The following is a 17,760-nucleotide window of genomic DNA, read 5'->3' as shown; positions in this document are numbered from 1 at the left end:
TCTGTGTGTCTCAGTCCTTATTGGATTATATGGTGTTTTTTGAACCTTCGGGATTTTTTTCTCTCTCTAAAGATCTTTGTAATTCTGCAAATGTCAGGGTTCCCCTTAGTCAGGCCACACACTTTCTGTGTGAGTGCTGCCATTTTGACCACATAGAGATTGTCACTCATCTCTGAAATTTCAGATAGAGGGGATGATACTGGGGGAATCTAAACCAGCTGAAGTTTATAAATTTGCTGATAGTATATATGTTGATTCTGCGTTACATTTGCTTGTTAATCATAACTTTCACTTGCTGAAGAAGCAAAATTTGAAAAGGAGAATGAAACACCCCATAGCTCCCCAAGATGTGAGAAACTATTGCTGATTTGTGAGTTCATAACTGGAAGTTGAGAGGTAGCAATCAGGATTAAAAAGGGGTAATCCATGATCATGTTATCCTACTGTTTAAAAATAAACAATGAGCTGCTCCACGCAACTGCTCTGAAGATCTGGGAAGAGGAGCAGGGAAAGGAGCTCTAATGCTTCCCTTTCCTCACCACAACACAGAGCTATTAGTTCTACTGGGGGAAATGTACAAGTATTTTATATCTACAGTTGTCTTACCACTGTTGCTATTTTTAAAAACATTTTAGGGGACCAGTATGAACTTCATGCTGCAACAGAAACTACTCCCAGTGTTGTTGTCCACGTGTGTGACACGAATGAAGAACGTGAGGCAGACGCAGAGAAAAAAGACGCCAAGAAAGCAAAACCCAAACCAAAAATTATTCAAACCAGAAGGCCAGACTATACTCCTTCTTACCAAAGTTGAACTACGTAGAGCTTTGAAATGTTCCAAACTTGCATGCTCAAGGGAGACATTGAGGAAATGACATCATAAATCTGATGACATTAAAGGTGGAAGCAGCAATTCTAACATACAGATGTTTTAAGAAAGGGAATGTCTTCATTTGTTTGTTTTAATGCTGCACGTTGGCTGACAAGACCAATCCCAAAATGAACTTCTGGATGGTTGTCCTGGAGAACGATTAAATAGTGGCATTGGGGCAAAAAGCATGTACTGTTGTGCTTTAGGGCTATTTTCAGATACTCCAGACTTCTGTTACAAAGCAGCAGAGGATGCCTTCCCTATTTATGTATGTCCCTGATAAAGTCCTCCAATTCATAAGTTAGCATGGTTGCCATTCTAAAATACACTCACTGATAAATACACTCCATTGGAATCAGTAGGGCATACAAGTAAGTATGTTAGAGATTGCAGCTTGTATATGACTTATGGTGGTAAAAAGATGATTTTAATGCAAAAGGGTGATGTCCAACATTAGTCATAACCCGAGTTGACCCATTGAAATCAGTGGACTTGATGTGTCTACTCTGAGTATGACTAACATTGAATATTAACCACAGTAAGATATATTTAATCATTTTTTCTATTAGATTTTGTGCATGCCTGTAAAACTTGAGAAGTTTAACTTCCTCTGCATTTTCCAGTTTTACATTATCTCAAATACTGATTTCTCAGTTTTCCTTTTGAATTATGTTTGTATTGGCATTCATTTTTCAGTGGGGACAGATTTTTAGTGAAGTTATGTGCAATATCCCCTTTTAATGTTAACTGCCAATGCATGGTTTATCTAGAAAACCTATAAAACACTTGTGCACATTTTAAGTGGGTTGACAATTTTTAATTATTCTAAATGACATTATTTAATATTGATTTAAAATACCTTGACTTCTTTACCTATCAGAAGTACAAGAAACCTGCAGATAAAGCTGACACTGTGTTGTTACAGTTCACAACTGAGAGAGAATATAAGCTTGCCCTAGCCACAAACTTGTAAATTTATAACTGTTGGTGTTTAAATGTTGTTAATGGTGCTTGAGCCACATCTAGTGTGAAAACAAATGTGAAATGTGGCATTTGTGAAGGTTGGAGTGCCTTTTCCTCATGAATTCCTGGGAGGATTGTTGCACTAGCTGTAAGATTATTTAATTTTTTAATTGGCAGTAGATAGTTATATCAAATATTTTCTGCTAAAGCATCATCAAGTAAGATGTGTTGTATTTCCCATTGTTTGATGCAGAGCCACAATGCTTTTTCTTCTCTTTTTAGTGCTTTGTGTCTGAGCAGCAATTTATTAGCTACTGCTAACAGTCTAGCGGTAAATGGTGTTCAAGCTTTTTTGTACCATATTTACAAGCAAAATTTACTGCACAGTGACATCCCACGTCAAGTATTTCTAGGGGTTTTCTTTTAGAATGGATTATTGAAATGAATTTTAAAAGGCTTTTAAAAATAAACATTTCACAATTTGTGATGTCTAAGCAAAGGTTTTTTCTCTGTTGGTTTTTTTCCTAATATGAGGGATTTCGTGCTGCTTGTACATTTCTAGAAACTATAAGAAGCTGGATGTTTCCATGCAGATGTCAGTGGGAGCTCTGTTTTAAGAGAACCTGTTCTGTCAGAGAAATTTTAATGAGAGGTTTTTCACTATGAGGTGTACCATCCTTCTCGGAACAGATGTAGCCAGGATAGTATAAATAGCTCGATCAAGTCAGCAGTACAGAGTGTACTGTATATGTAATATTCCAGATTTGCCCAAGATGTGTGTTTTTAAAAACTATGAAGTCCATTCAATACAAGTACAAATGAAACAACAGTATGTATTTGTTTTCTTTCAAAGGGCAACCAAAAAGCTCCAGGATGTCATGCTGCAGATCTTGATTGTATTACCGCCTTTTTCTTATACTGTATAAACTGCTCCTATATTTGTAAATGTTTTAAATACCCACTCTACAGACCAGTTAAGCTGGATGACTATTTAAGGTTATTTAAACTTACAAGTAAATGCTGTTGAGGTCATTAGGGCTTAATTTTCTTTAAGTTGCAATCCTGCAAATAGGGTTCCTTCAGTGCCATTGATATCAACGATTTAAGCTGTCTATATAGGGAAAGCTGCAGTCCTTAGTCCCACTGAACCCAAATGTTCAGGTATGTCAGCTGGACTGCTTTATGGAGTTTACCTACACCAGGCATGGCCAAACTTGGCCCTCCAGATGTTTTGTGACTACAATTCCCATCATCCCTGACCACTGGTCCTGTAAGCTAGGGATGATGGGAGTTGTAGTCACAAAACAGCTGGAGGGCCAAGTTAGGCTATGCCTGATCCTACACTGATGAATTACTACCTAATTGTCATGTATTAAATACAGAATGTAAACAAGACACAAGATGCTATTTGCTTATAAAACCAGTCCACCTTATGACATGCAGCCCTTGGAAAATACTTCACTGTGGCAAGATGTGATATCGTACATTGCAGCAAGAGAGGAATGGCAGGAGGGGAGAATGCTCTTGTGCTCAAGTCCTGCTTCTGGGTATCCCACAGGCATCTGGTTGGCCACTGTGGAAACAGGATGCTAGACTAGAGGGGCCACTGGCCTGATCCAACAAGCTCATCTTATGTGTTAGCCAGTGCTCCACTCATCCTGTCTCACGTCAGTTCATTCAGCTGGTGTACAGGGCTTGCTATTGAAAGAAGGCAAGGCTATGTGGTTTGCTGTAGCCTTACTCACTTTAGATAGCCCAGGAATGGACCAGAGCAACAGCTGAGCTACTCTAGTGCATTCTTTATCTAAATATCCACCGCAGGGATAGGGAATCTGTGGCCCTCCAACTGTTGTTGGATGACAGCTTCCATCATTCCTCATCATTGGCCAAGCTGGCTGATAGGAAGACCACCTGTTCCCCATGCCTGACTTGTTACTAGCTTGCCTGCACATGGCAAAACTTTCTGGTGGTCCTTCCTCTTGTAGTTGTACATGGATACCGCTTTTGATTGGAATTTAGTAATCGAATAATTCTTCTGAACCTAGCAGTGCTCCTTTGCATCCCACCTAATTTTCTTTAATGATAATGAGAAAACACATAGAGGTGTGGTTTCTAGTGTTATATCTAAGATGCCGCATAAAGCAAATGGCAGGCTTGGTGAACTTAAGTAGACTGAAATATTACACAAGTTTAGTTGGTGTGTAAATGAGCAGTATTGAACAGAAGTGCTCCTGGCTCATGGAGAGTGGGGACTAGGGAGTTCCAGGAATTGCCCATGCTTGCATCTTAATTTAATTACTACTTATTGCTATGAACACACCTTTTTAGCACAAGTTTATTATTTGCAGTACTTTTTTATGACAGCTTTTTTTTAAAAAAAGTGCACAATTTTGTCCATATTTAAATAGACATATTTTTATATCAAATGTAATAAATTCAAAAGGAATGATGGTATGAATTGGTTGCAGCTTGTAGAAATAGGGCACATGTTCAGAGATGTAAAATTTAAAATATCTGCACCCCAATTTTCTAGTTTACAAGTAAAATATTTGAAATGTTAGCAGCAAAGTCCTTGCATGTGAGTGGAACATTCCAGCCCTTGCCTTTTCATTTCAGGTCCTTTCCTTGCTTGTTTCATTTGCATTGATAAAAAGGTTATGAAGGGAGTTCATGATTGTTACAAAACAAATGCTCAGACTATATATTATCTTTCCAGATTTTTTGGTTTGTTTGTGTTTAAACAGTAGAGCAGGAAACTCAGCAGTCACAGAAATAACCATATAAAATGCCACGTATGCATAGAAATCCAACCTAGCCTATTTATTTTATTGCTCCTGTGGGTGAAATGGGGTCTGCTTGAGATAGCCAATGTTATATGTTTTGTTCAATTGCTATGGGCAAATGTGCATAGAGACTTTCATACTTTATAATATAAATTCTACAAAAAGGCATGTGTTTGTGTTGTGTTTATTATTAAATCTCCTGAATCAGAAACCGGAAAGAAAAAAACTAGATGCTTAACTTTGATTCTTCTATTCAAAATAGCGAGTCTGAAAACTTGTTAGTGGAGATACTTCCCTTGTCCTGCAGGTGGAGCTAAATATCCAGGAATATAACACTGATTTGGTTTTATTTTTTTTGAGGATGGTGATGATAAGCTAGAGGCTCTGTCCCACCAAGAATATTTAATAAGAACCTGATCAAGAGCAACTTGTTTTGTCAATACCCTTTAAAAACATTACCTCTATACCAACAAAAAAAGCTGAAAAACACTGCAAATATTCAATTTGTCCCAGCATATTGCATAATAAGTTCCTCAGAAAGCAGGGGTGTAACGTGGGTTGTTGGCACTCGGGGTGGAGCCAGTGTTGAACTGGACAGTGGTCAGTCCCTTCACTGGCCAGTGCCTAATCAAGGGAGTCTCTTCTTGCAAACTAGCCCAAACCTGGGAGCAGAGATAAGGCAGAGAAATGTGAAGCCAGGAGTGCCACTGTGTCACCACACTCTCCTGTCATTGTGGCAAGGCATTCTGGGCAATGCATATGGCTCTGGCAGTGCTTTCCCATCCCCCTCTCTCTCTCCTTCCCTCCTCATTGGGCGGCACAGCTGCTGCTCTCTTGCTTTCTCCATCTCAGGTAACCCAGGATCAGGGCACACGTGGGCATCCCTTTGCCAGCACCCCAGCCTTGAAGGCCCAACCTGGCCTCGGCCTACCTCCCTGCAGCTCTGGCCTCGATGAGGGAGCCTGTCATGTGGGAGCATGGTCGCACCCCCTCAGAAATTTGTACCCAGGGCCACAACACCCCTAGCCCTCCTTTGCTACGCCACTGCTATTGACCCATCTCGCCCAGTCTTATTTTTACACTGACTGGCAGTAGCTCTCCAGGGTTTCAGACATTCCCAGACCTACAAGGAAATGCCAGGAAGTCAATCAGGAACTTTCTGCATGCAAAGCAGATGCTCTGTCACTGAGCTATGTAGGGCCCTTACCCTGGTTAAAATATTACCTCAGCCATGAACTTTACCAGGTTAACAAGGGGCAAGTACCTTTCACTCAGATTCAGCCTCCCTTCGTCCTTCAGTCTTCAATATAGAGCTAATAAAGAACTGCAATAATTACTGAGAATGTATATTGAGGGTTGCCAATGCGGTGACCCTGGGAACATGGTTGGCACAGCAGCTATTTGTTTCCCAACTGATATTTGCCTTAGAAAAGCATTCTGTTATATCCAATAGACCAGGCTGCAACTGCATGCCTGGCTAGTCTGGTGTCCATGACAGGTTTTCTGGTTTGCAAATGTGCCAACAGGACCCAAAAAGGTTGTTGAAGCAAGAAGCAAGAAGCAGTTATCTGGGAATCAGGGGTGCCAACCTGAATAAAATATGGGGGGGGGGGGGCTGGTAAGATCCACCCTGCATAATCGATCACATATGGTGCATTCATGCCATTTGAATGGCAATGTCCATTAACTGGGGGGTCTTGGCCCCCTCAAATATTTTATTGGGGGTGGGCTGAAGTCCCCTTGGCTCCTATGCTGGGAATAGGAGGGAAACTGGCTGAGATCAGCAAGTTTTAGTGGCCCTACTCCAACAAAACTTCAGCCCACAAGAAATTTACCCAGTGAAGCTTGTTCTGCCACTTCTCGCCAGAGTTTTACCTGCTTACTTTCTGTGCATGTCACATAGCTGTTAAAAGCACAGAAACAGCACCAGTTGGGGGGGGAATGTTAGTAACTCCATGGGGGGAGAAGTCAGTCAGTAGGTCAATTCATGAGGTTTTTGGGAGAAGAATGAGAGGCAATGCACCTTTCTATGTTGAGTCATGGAGCTCTCTCACCTACTAGTCAGGGCCTTGCTAAACTTTCGCAATACATGACCTGGGCTAATCAGTTGGTAAATTCTGAAGTGGCACAATTAGGCCATTTTAGACTCTGGGCTTAATGGACATATGGAAGCTCCCCTCTTTTGTTGATCCTGCAACCAGGGCTTTTTTTTAGCAGGAACTCGCCAGAACTCAGTTCCGGCACCTCTCATGTGATTGCCGGAGAACAAGGGAGGTGTTTGTGGTGGGTTCCAGCACCTCTTTTTCTAGAAAAATAGCACTGCATGCAACTACAGTTGCTTCAAAATGTGCTAAGCCTGCTTTTCTACATTTGGAGTCCCTCCTGCACATTCTGCTGAGCAAAGCCCTGGATTCCTCCTCCAGTGTCCTGTTGTGATAACACCATGGGTGAATTTACTATATTACACCCTGTGAAGATTCTTGAGAGGCATCATGAAAGGAGAGAGGGGATAAGGGCCATCGGGTCAGGATAAATAAAGCTGCAAGCTAAGCAAATTCCCCAATCAAAATTTTAGTCAAAACTGATGAAAAATCAAACCTCATAACTACAAATGGGAAACATATTGGATAAAAGGATTGTCAAAGCCCATGAACTGCCTACACTCCAGCAAAATAAATTATTGTGGATTATGCTTTTCCAGAGCCCCCCAATATTTTGTTCAAGTTGGCGCTTATGTCTTAATGGTCTGTTGTCTCTCGGTCTGTTTGTTGTCTTCAGTGTCACAAAAGTCCGTGATCTGTGAGGTGTGGCTGGAAATAGGCTGTACGTGTACACAAAACACGAGGATAAAAAGTTCCAAAACAAGAATTCACTAGTATGGTGCTAGATAAGACTAACATATTTTATTCAGAGGCAGAAGTTGCTCACATTTACTGCCATTTGCCCTATTTTCCTTTAATAGTTTTTACGATGATCATTTCTTTCAAATTAAACAAGGTATTTTACAGCCTAACACAATGCCAGCCTAGAGTTAAACAAACCCAGTCAGAAAATCAGATAAAAACACTCTTGCCAACAGATCTTCAGATCTCAGCCACAATTAGCTGAGACCTCATTACTCTTCAAAGCCCATCCAAACAAACATAATTTTGCCTGCCTCCACAATCATGCCAAAGGAGCAATGCACCCATGCTTGTTTGTCTAGACATGCAATTATCATAACAGCCGAATTCACCACCAATTTACTGAAATGCTGATGTGGTTACTTTGCAGCATTGCACCTCTATGCAATAATAACTTTATCTTGTTCTAAGCACACCTGTTTGAATAAGAAAAGAAAGGTATAAACAACTTGTTCCATTTCATCTGTGGAGAAACATCCATACAAACTTTTTTTCTTTTCCCTTCCAAGGCTGAAGGAGAGTGGTGACTGGGCTCCCATTTCACTTGAGGCAAGGCAGGATGGGAACTAAAGGTGCTTCCAGATGACCTGTTTATGGAGCTTTCATCCTGATTTCTTTGCAGGGAAATTAGATGATGTTGACCATTGATTGAGCATTCATTCAGATTTGTTCGTGGGGAGATTAGATGACATTGCATCAAAGTAAATGTCAGTCCATGCTTTCCAGCACATTTTCTCATCACTTTCATCATTGCAAAAAAAAAAAAGTCTGGTGGTTGGAGGGAGCTGGCTGGTTGTGCAAGACCTCACAATCAACAATAAATGCACAACCTGAATTTACTGGTATCCCACCCCAAAATAGGAACAGTCTGAAAGCACCCTTCTCCTCCTCTGAAGTCCCATCTCCTCCTCTGCCTCTTACTCCTAGAGAGTTCTTAGCTCAAATGCTTCTGTATTCAAATACAGTTGAGCCCCAAATTCTCTCACACACACCCCGCCGCCTGCCTTGCAATTTTACACAAAGTGTCCACTAGTATAACTGAGCCCTCAAACCCAGCCCTTTAGAGGTTCATCAGCCACCATCAGCACCTTCTGTTAATAACCGGTACATAACAATCCTGCATTTCTCTAACAATGTGTTGCATATGGAAACATTGATGCAACTTTTAATTATAGCCTGCCACCACTAATACAGTTGCAGTATGTAGGTCAGTAAATCTCCCCTCATAATTCTTTGGTCTCGTGTTGCTGTGTACAGTAATCTGTGCAGAATGGCTGCTGTGTCTGCTTACTTTAACGAAGCACATATTATTTTACAAGCGAGCCTTTGTAGTTGGTGTAATGCATCTCTTACCCACGTTGCATTACAACTTCATTCATCAGTATGCAGACAAAAAGTTCAAAAGCAAGGAGTGTGGTGCAAGACAGCACAAAGAACTTAGTATTATTATTATTATTCGGAAGAAGACGTTATTCAACAAGGCACAAATAATAGTAGATTTGTTTTGAAGGGAAGTTCATTTTGAAGTGTTTGTGTTATCGTGTCCTCGACTCCCTCCAACTTGTCTCAATCCAGCACAACTTAATTTGCCTATCTATGGCCTCAGGTTGCTCCTCTGAGAATGCTAACTATGCTAATGAGGAAAAACAGATGTGCCTCTTTCAACAGCTTATTGGCCTGTTCCTCGCCCACATCAGCACCTTTCAGGATCTCAGCGGATGCGGGGGCTGTACGTAGGAGTGTTTAACAGAGGAAGAGGAGTCACCTAAGTTAAAAGCTATTCTTATTATGCAAATACAGTCATCCCACATCAGGTGCACCAAACATGCCAGCTCATGCACTTTGTTCTCCTAGTGAAGGAAGGAAGCCAAGGGCATTGTCACAGACCACAAAATCAAAGCCCTGGATTATAGAGCAGGAAGAGACGCCTCTGGCTCAACTGCTTGCTCTAAGGCAGGAGCCACGCGAGCTGCGGCCTGACTAACATGGATCCACTGTTGGTCACTTTATGATAATATATTTACAGTTTACTCCTTGATAAACAGGAAGCAAGCTGCTTGATGAACTCCAGTTAAGTTGCTCCAGAAAAATGCGGCTTAACTAGCCAGGAAAACTGCTTCATGTTTATCCAAATGATTTGGGGATGAACATGACTGCAAAGAACTAAAAACACTCCTAATTGTGAAGAGAGGTGTTTTTTTAAAGGAAGCAATTCAGTAAAAGCCAAGATGTGACAAACTCTGGCGGTGAGCCTATGCACACTACTTGTGAGTAGCTGCCATGCACAGGATCTTTCTGACTGTACACCCATATACAGCCCATGTCTTCAGCGCCTGCATGGACTGGGTGTCGGGAGCACCTTCTTCAACCTTCCTATCACAGGAACAGCAGCACAGCATTCCCCTGGAATAAGTCCCGGTGCAGCGGACTTACATTTGCTGTTGTGAGCATCTCAAAAGCAGCAGAGTAACGGAAACAAAACTGTGGAGGTTTTGTTGCATACCTAATTTTATTCCTACTGATTGAACAAAATAAAAGAACATAACAAACACGCACAAGAGAATCAGCTCTGTCATACTGCCATCTAGTCTCTAGACAGACCAAAAAAAACCAGGACACAATGCTAGGGATGGAAGTCTGGAAGAGTGGTTTCCGCCCCCTCCTTTCTCAGAGACAGAAAGTAAAACAAACATGATCTAGTGATCTTTGCAATGGGAGGGATGAAAATACAGACACTTTCCGCATCATCCCCAGTGGTTTAGAACAGTGCTTTTCAAACCGAGTTGTGGGGAACTGTGGGTTTCATCACTGCTAAACTCAGGAATGGTGGCCAAATTTGACTGAAAGACAACTTGCCCAGATGGTTTGGTGTCAGTGGTGACCTATGAAGAAAGAGACAGGCCCAGTGTGGTGCCTCCTTTCAGGCTGATTAAACTTATTCCAGAAGGCAACATAGAACTTCCATATATACAGCTAAAAAGAACACAGAAGCAGCCCAATGACCTGATGCATGTGAATTCTAATACACTTCCTAATGGGATAGCCCAAAGGTCGGAGGGAGAGACCGAATGACTGGGGCATTGCATTTCTCCCATGGTGGCTAGCCCAGCCCCTTGCACCACCATCCGCAGGCATGCAGACTCCTTTACACAGACATTCTGTGGCAGCTACACAGAAATTCCTAATAAGTCACATCACTTTTATGAGTTGATGGGTGCCAGACTCCTATAATTCCTAGATCCAGGAAGTGTTGGGATTTAATCAAGGTTTTGAGTGTTAAGCTGGATGCCGGACATCTAATCCCTGTATCCGGCAAGTGTTAAAAGCTAATCAGGCCAGGCTAGCTTCCTAGGAGACTAAAGGAAGGGGCTCTGCGGGAGATGCAAATGGGAGCCCCTCCCTCAACTCACAGACAGTGGGAAGGAATAAAGGCAGAGTAACAGAGAAATGGTTGAATCCAAAGTTGTGGCTATGGGAGAAGCAAGAGCTTGTGGGAGTGCTGACACTGTAAACCCCTCTATTGTAGACTCAGGTTGTATATATTTGTAAATAAACCATTTATCAGAAAAATACCAGTCTCTACTGTGCTTCATTCCCAAAAGGAAACATGGGAACATTGAGGTGGCATGCAACAGTATGTTCATTTGATTTACAGATGTAGACAATTCAAATTTTACTGTTAGTCATTTCTGTAATGTTTCCATAGCACTGAACGCCTTCAGAAATTGGGTAAAAACTCCCAACTACTGATTTGGTTTTGGTAGCTAACTATTTTATTCTCTTCTCATAGTTCAGTCCTTTAACTAGTCCTCTAAAACTTACTGGGTTCAGATGGATCTGAGTTAGTATATTGGTCATCTACACAACTTCTGAATTCCTTTGCAGTGGAAAGGGCAAACAGTTGTGCACTCCTCACCCAACAACCATACTAAGTCAAAAAGGCTGTGTGTCTAAGCTTATTTACTTGCATTACTTAATGCCCACTCAGCAATATGTTTCCGCTAGTGCCAGAATGACAGTGCATCTTGGTATAAATCACTGGCAGCTTGACATTATGGATGACATAAAAGCTTGGCTGACCTGGATTCCTCCAAATAACTGCTGATGTGTTTACAACAGCGTCATCCCTGCATATAAGATTACCCAAGATACAGAGCAGCAAAGATTGTGCCAAGCTTAAACTTAGATCTTAGAAAGTGAGATTGCAGAAAAACAAAATAAAAAAAAACATTTCAAATTCTCTTAGACACAGAACACACTCATATTGCCCTCTTAATGTTGGTTTGGTGGTTCCAGAGAGCAATAAAATTGTCCCCACACCCCACCCACCCCTTTTTCAGTCTTCCTACTAGACCTACCTACGTTTGTTTTCATCTTTGTTGGATAATATATTCAAGATTTTTCTGGATGTAGGTAGAGCCAGCATGCTGGAGATGAAGGGTGGCATCCAACTGAACAGTTCCACTAATGCGGGCACTTTTGCCTACCAAAGAACATCCTCTTTTTCTCTCTCTTCTCCCTCCACATTGGCTGTCCTGGCCTTCCCCTCACTCTTTAAGAGCTTGAGGAAGGGCTGCCAGAAGAGGAGAAAGAGGGCTGTTGTGTAGTCCAAACTGCTTGCACTAGCAAAACTGTTTAGTTGGACACTGCCCTCTACTCTCGCTTATTGTATAGTGCTCACATTCGTTCTTTAAAAAGATGGCAGTGAAGTCCAAAAATTAAGTGTTGTATGAGGAAATACATTATGGGAGACAGAAAGAAAAAAGTCTATCTACTTTGTCCATGCTGTGAATAATTTTATAAACATCTAATGTCCCTCCTAATGCATCTTTTCTCCCTGATTGAATTTTTAAACGGTTGTTATATCACGAGGAGTCTGTACTGATGCTCCTCACCCACAATCCTAAGAACTTACTGAACTATTTACTCGCTAAACCAACATACCTTTTGCCAGATCAGCACCAGTTCAAACCCCATCAGTTTAAATATATATATGTATATATATTGCCCCAGTGCATATTACCTTCCATTTAATTCAGTGGTGGCTGCAGTCCATTGGGCAGAAGGCAGAGAGACCAACAGTAGGTGGAGCCAGAGTCAATGACAGACAGGGTCACCCCCTGAATGGCTGCAAGCAAGGAGGCAGGCTGGTGGGGGTTGGTTAATGGCAAACTAAAGCTCATGGGGAAATGCACTATATGTCCAAATAGACCAGCCTCCACCGATTTCATTACATTGAACCTCACTTGCCATTTTGCTACCCAGTTTGGTGAGATCCATTTGGAGCTATTCGCAGTAATCTTAGGATTTCACCATCCTGATACAGTCAAACCTTGGTTCCCGAACACCTCCGTTTTGGAACATTTTGGCTCCCAAACACCGAAAATCCAGAAGTAAAAGCTCCAGTTTCCGAATGTTTTTCGAAAATCAAACGTCCGCCGCAAGCTTCCGCTTGAGTGCAAGAAGCTCTTGCAACCAATCGGAAGCCGCTCCTCGGTTGTCAAACGTTTCATAAATCGAACGGACTTCCGGAACTGATTATGTTCGACAACCGAGGTTTGACTGTACCTTCCACATTTACACTGTTTGCATTTGGTGGAATTGTAATGCCAACACCTTGATCTCATAAATGCTCTGTGTGTTTTCTCTATCCACCTGCCTACTTGCTGTTTTCACATGACTATTCCTGATTTCAGTTTGAGCTCTTGATTCTGCTGTTGTTGCAACAGTTTGCTTTATACCATAGAACTATGGTCCTTCTGTCCTTCAGGTCAGTAGTAATATGGAATGAAACTTCAGGGTCTATTTCATCACTGATCCACATTTTTTCCCTAAGCCACACCTCAGAATAGTCACCTGTCTTCAAGACATGCCTTGAAGATAGGATCCTGGCAATACAATATTGCAGAGAGCAAGTGTAATCTAGTCTGTTTATTGGTTCCTCAAATGAATTGCTCTGTTTTTTATGATACTGCCTCTAGCTTTGACTTTCATACCTGCTATATAAAGCAAATGGGTCATTTATGTCAACACACTTAATTGATTTACCCATAAGAATGATTAAATTTTATGAACAATGAGATAAATCTACATGTGATGAAAAACTAAGATTCCAGATCTGTTACAAGTACACAGAAAGCTGTACAGAAGGAACTGTTAATATAACTAACTCATTGTGTATTTTGCTTCTAACATCTTTCCCCCCCTCTAACACCTAAGCTTTTATTTTGATAAAGTTAAGTGTCAAGGTTAATTGAACAATAGCTAAAAAGGACAGTCATTTTATATAACAAAAATGAATGACACCTCTTGTGACAGGCAACTTGGATGAAGTACCGTAAATGACACTTAACATTATGCAATTCTTCTGTGGATATGCAGTCCCCACCCCTAAGATTAAAAGAACATGATTTGTCAAGTTCCAAAGGCAAATTATTACAATTAACAAGTAAGTTATTATAATAATATATTTTGCTGCACCTTGTAATTTCATTCCCACCAGCCCCAGTTTTCATTCCTCAAAGCAAATACAATCTAGAGTACCAATAGTTCCATTAGAGGGTTGGTCTATCTTTCAGTGTTCTCTGGCATGAATCCCAGGAACATAATGTATAACAGCGCATGATGTCCTATGTACACCAGTGCCAATTTGTTTGTTATGGTTTAGGCTGTTTGTGTCTTCTGTTTTTGACCACATGTTCTGATTCCTTACTGTATTTACTATTATGAAATAGCTGAATTCCCTGAGGTTTCTCCTTGACAAGGCAAAGGACAATTTGATCAAAAGATGTTGGGACAAAATGCATACTAAGCTGAGGCTCAAGGCAGACGGGGAAAGAGGATTATCTTTGTAATAAGTAGTATTTCAGGACCAGCTATCAGTTCTTTTCACGTTATTTTATTTATATACTGATCTTCCTCCAAGGAATATAGAGTATTGTACATACACATAAACACACTCCGCAACAACCATGTGAGACAGATTACACTGAGGGAAGGTGACTGACCCAAGGACACTCAGTTGTTGGAGTTTCATTTTGAACCTGAGTCTTCCCAGTCCTAGTTTGACACTTAATGGTCTAATCCCAGGGCAGTCAATTGTTTTTCTGTTACATTCTAGAGCTGGCATGAAAAATGGTCAGATTTCTGTTCTCATCCTGAAGCAAAGTTCTTAACCTGAGGTACTATTTCTGGGTTAGCCGAGTCTGTAACCTGAAGCGTTTGTTACCCGAGGTACCACTGTACGACCATTGATAATTAGGAAACACTGGCCTGTGAGCGCTCCAACTGGAGAACAGCCTTTACTAAAGGTGTCATGGACTTCGAAGAAGCATGAACTCAGAGCCTAAAGGAGAAACAAGCTAAGAGGAAGGCACGTTTGACAAACCCTCACCGTGCTCAATTCCCACCCGGAAACCTATGTCCCCACTGTGGAAGGACATGTGGATCCAGAACTGGCCTCCACAGTCATGTACGGAATCACTGTTAAGACTGGAAGACAATCTTACTCGGCTATAAGTGATCACTGGTGAAGAAGAAGAAGAAGAAGAAGAAGAAGAAGAAGAAGAAGAAGAAGAAGAAGAAGAAGAAGAAGAAAGATACATGAAATGAGGGCGGGGGTGCTTTGCTTCAGGCAGCAAAATGTATTGAACTGGCCCTTGCCCCAGATAAATTTATCTCTTCTCTTCCTGGTAGTATGTTAATCCTTTTCCCCACATATACTCAGCTCCTTTGTTATAGACGTTCTCCTCCCTCCCTGCATGTACTGAGAATAACTCCAAGGATTCGGGCCCAGGTGTCAATAAGCACTTATCCGATTATCATTTCAGTTTTTTCCTCCTCAGGCAAAGATAATATCTGGGGAGAATACCTCTCCCTCCACTCAAGGCAAGTTCTGTGTCATAGGCTACCTTCCTGTGGCTCAGTGGGCACCATAATCCAGCAGCACTGTAAACCACTTCTCCTCAGGAAAATGCTTTGGAAACGCACATCTGCTGAATTCCTCAGAAGTCTTCCTTTCCCACCTCAGGCATCTGTGACCCCAGGCATATTCATAGTCTTTCATATCTAGATTGACAAGAGTGGGATTCTTTCCCTTTTCTCTCTCTTCACCCTTCTGCTCCCTTTGAAAAAAAAAGGGGGGGGGGAAACCTCCACAACACAACCCCTTCCCAGGTTGCAGCTCTCAGCCATGTAATAAATAGCACACAATCCTACGCTGGGCTACAGTAACACACCGTTTATGCTGCTTTGCAATTATATTATGCCACGTGCTTTGTAAACTGTGCAGAAAAGGAGAACATCATCAATCAGTTTAGTGGCAAGTGAAGTTTATTTGACAAGCATAAGAGAGTTTTATATAACAACTGAGCAGGAAGACTCACACAGCCTGATCCCAAAAGTGGCAAATCCTTTTAGTACTATCTAAGCCACTATTAGGACGCGGGTGGCGCTGTGGGTAAAAGCCTCAGTGCCTAGGGCTTGCCAATCGAAAGGTCGGCGGTTCGAATCCCCGCGGCGGGGTGAGCTCCCATCATTCGGTCCCAGCTCCTGCCCACCTAGCAGTTCGAAAGCACCCCTAAGTGCAAGTAGATAAATAGGTACCGCTCTGGCAGGAAGGTAAATGGTGTTTCCGTGTGTGGCACTGGTGCTGGCTCGCCAGAGCAGCTTCATCACGCTGGCCACGTGACCTGGAAGTGTCTTTGGACAGCGCCGGCTCCCGGCCTCTTGAGCGAGATGAGCGCGCGACCCTAGAGTCGGTCACGACTGGCCCGTACGGGCAGGGGTACCTTTACCTTTACCTTTAAGCCACTATTGATTCACATTAAATTAAGAAGGTATGTTCACATGTTATTCCAGAGACATATAACTTGGATTGATGGTGCTGGGCCTGATCCAGAAGTGTTTCAATGCAACAAAACAAGTCAAAACCCTGCTGTTTCAGGGATCAATTGTGTGTTTAGAGGCTATCCCATAAACGCTGGATTCAGAATGATGCAGTTCGCCTTCAGTAAGCCAGTGGCAAGTCTGGGCTGATAGAATTCGCCTCTCTGACTTATCTGCATGCGGAGGATGTTGTGTGCCAAACATGCGGCATTTAACGAACACTTTGAAGGGTGATGTGGTAGATCTTATCTTAAAAGCCTTTCCCCCCAAAATGTGTGAGTTGAGTAAACACATGAGTAATGTCAGGTATAGTTTAGCCCCAAACCCTTTGAATAAAAATCCCTCAATGTACACTATACCTTTAAAGCACAGACACAGCACATCACTTTCTCAAATAATTCTAGGCACTGTAGTTTAAGAATTGCTATGTACTGTAATTGTCTGAACTAGCTTGGGGTGCTTTTTCAGTGTGACCATGAACACTGTCTCACCAAACCATAGACAGCCTTTCTACATAAAGGGGGAAAAGGTAGGAAAATTCACTACCCTCTGCCTGGAATCCACATTCGGCATGAGGGCCAGAGGAAGAGAAAATGTGCTCCAGTGCCTTCTCTTATCCTTCTCTGCTCTTGAACCTCGCCCTCTTTGTTTTCCAAGTGTGAATTGCTGGAAACAGACTATCCTTTAACAACTTGAGAGCTTCCTTCAGGAGGGAAGAGGCATTGCATTACCCTTAGGGCTACTATCTGTGATAGTCTGACCACTCAGTGTCAGACTTGGTGAGCAGATTATTTATCTAGTACATTGTTGCCCACAGGAATGAATAGCATCCATTGAGCTGAATGGGAGAAAGTCAAGGTGCACGTCAGGGACATCCTTGGGATGGGCAAAACACCCCCGTTTAGTTCAGAACATCAAATTCCTTCTAGTTCAGTGACAATGTAAGAATAAAATGCGGAACTGTAAGCCCTGGCATATTGTTATATTGTTTACAATGTGCAACAGTGTGAATGAGCATCTGAAAACTGTTCTTATTTTTTGAGATGTTTGCCCAAGGGGAAAAGGGCATATTGTCCTTTAAAGTAGGACAACATGCACAGTTTCTACGAAATAAAGGCATGATTGTACTTCAATGGCAGGGCAGCTCTTGTCCTGAAAACAACATTAAGAGCTTAGAAGTTCACAGCTAAGGTAAGTGTGACCTAGGGCTAACACGTCAGGAGCATCCAACCTGAGACTCAGGGCTTTTTTTCAGTCAGAACTCACCAGAACTGAGTTCCAGCACCTCTTTGTTGTGTTCTGGCACCTCTGTAGCATTGAGGTGCCGTTCAAAGGTGGAGTCACGGGCCGGCGG

At 42.0% G+C, this 17,760-nt stretch overlaps 1 protein-coding gene across 2 annotated transcripts in view; it reads left to right on the top strand.

Moving 5' to 3' along the window:
• RCAN1 (regulator of calcineurin 1) overlaps positions 1-4,785 on the top strand; it is a 30,735-nt gene extending 25,950 nt beyond the window's left edge. For both annotated transcript variants that reach the window (XM_028727120.2, XM_028727121.2), the window contains exon 4: positions 636-4,785. In XM_028727120.2, the coding sequence (XP_028582953.2) occupies positions 636-814 (179 nt within the window). In that variant the 3' untranslated portion in view covers positions 815-4,785. The remainder of the gene's footprint in view (positions 1-635) is intronic.
• The last annotated feature ends 12,975 nt before the right edge of the window (positions 4,786-17,760 follow it).

The sequence above is a fragment of the Podarcis muralis genome, chromosome 4 (assembly GCF_964188315.1).
Source record: "Podarcis muralis chromosome 4, rPodMur119.hap1.1, whole genome shotgun sequence".
Classification (NCBI taxonomy): domain Eukaryota; kingdom Metazoa; phylum Chordata; class Lepidosauria; order Squamata; family Lacertidae; genus Podarcis; species Podarcis muralis.
This window is presented reverse-complemented; position numbering and strand designations above follow the sequence as displayed.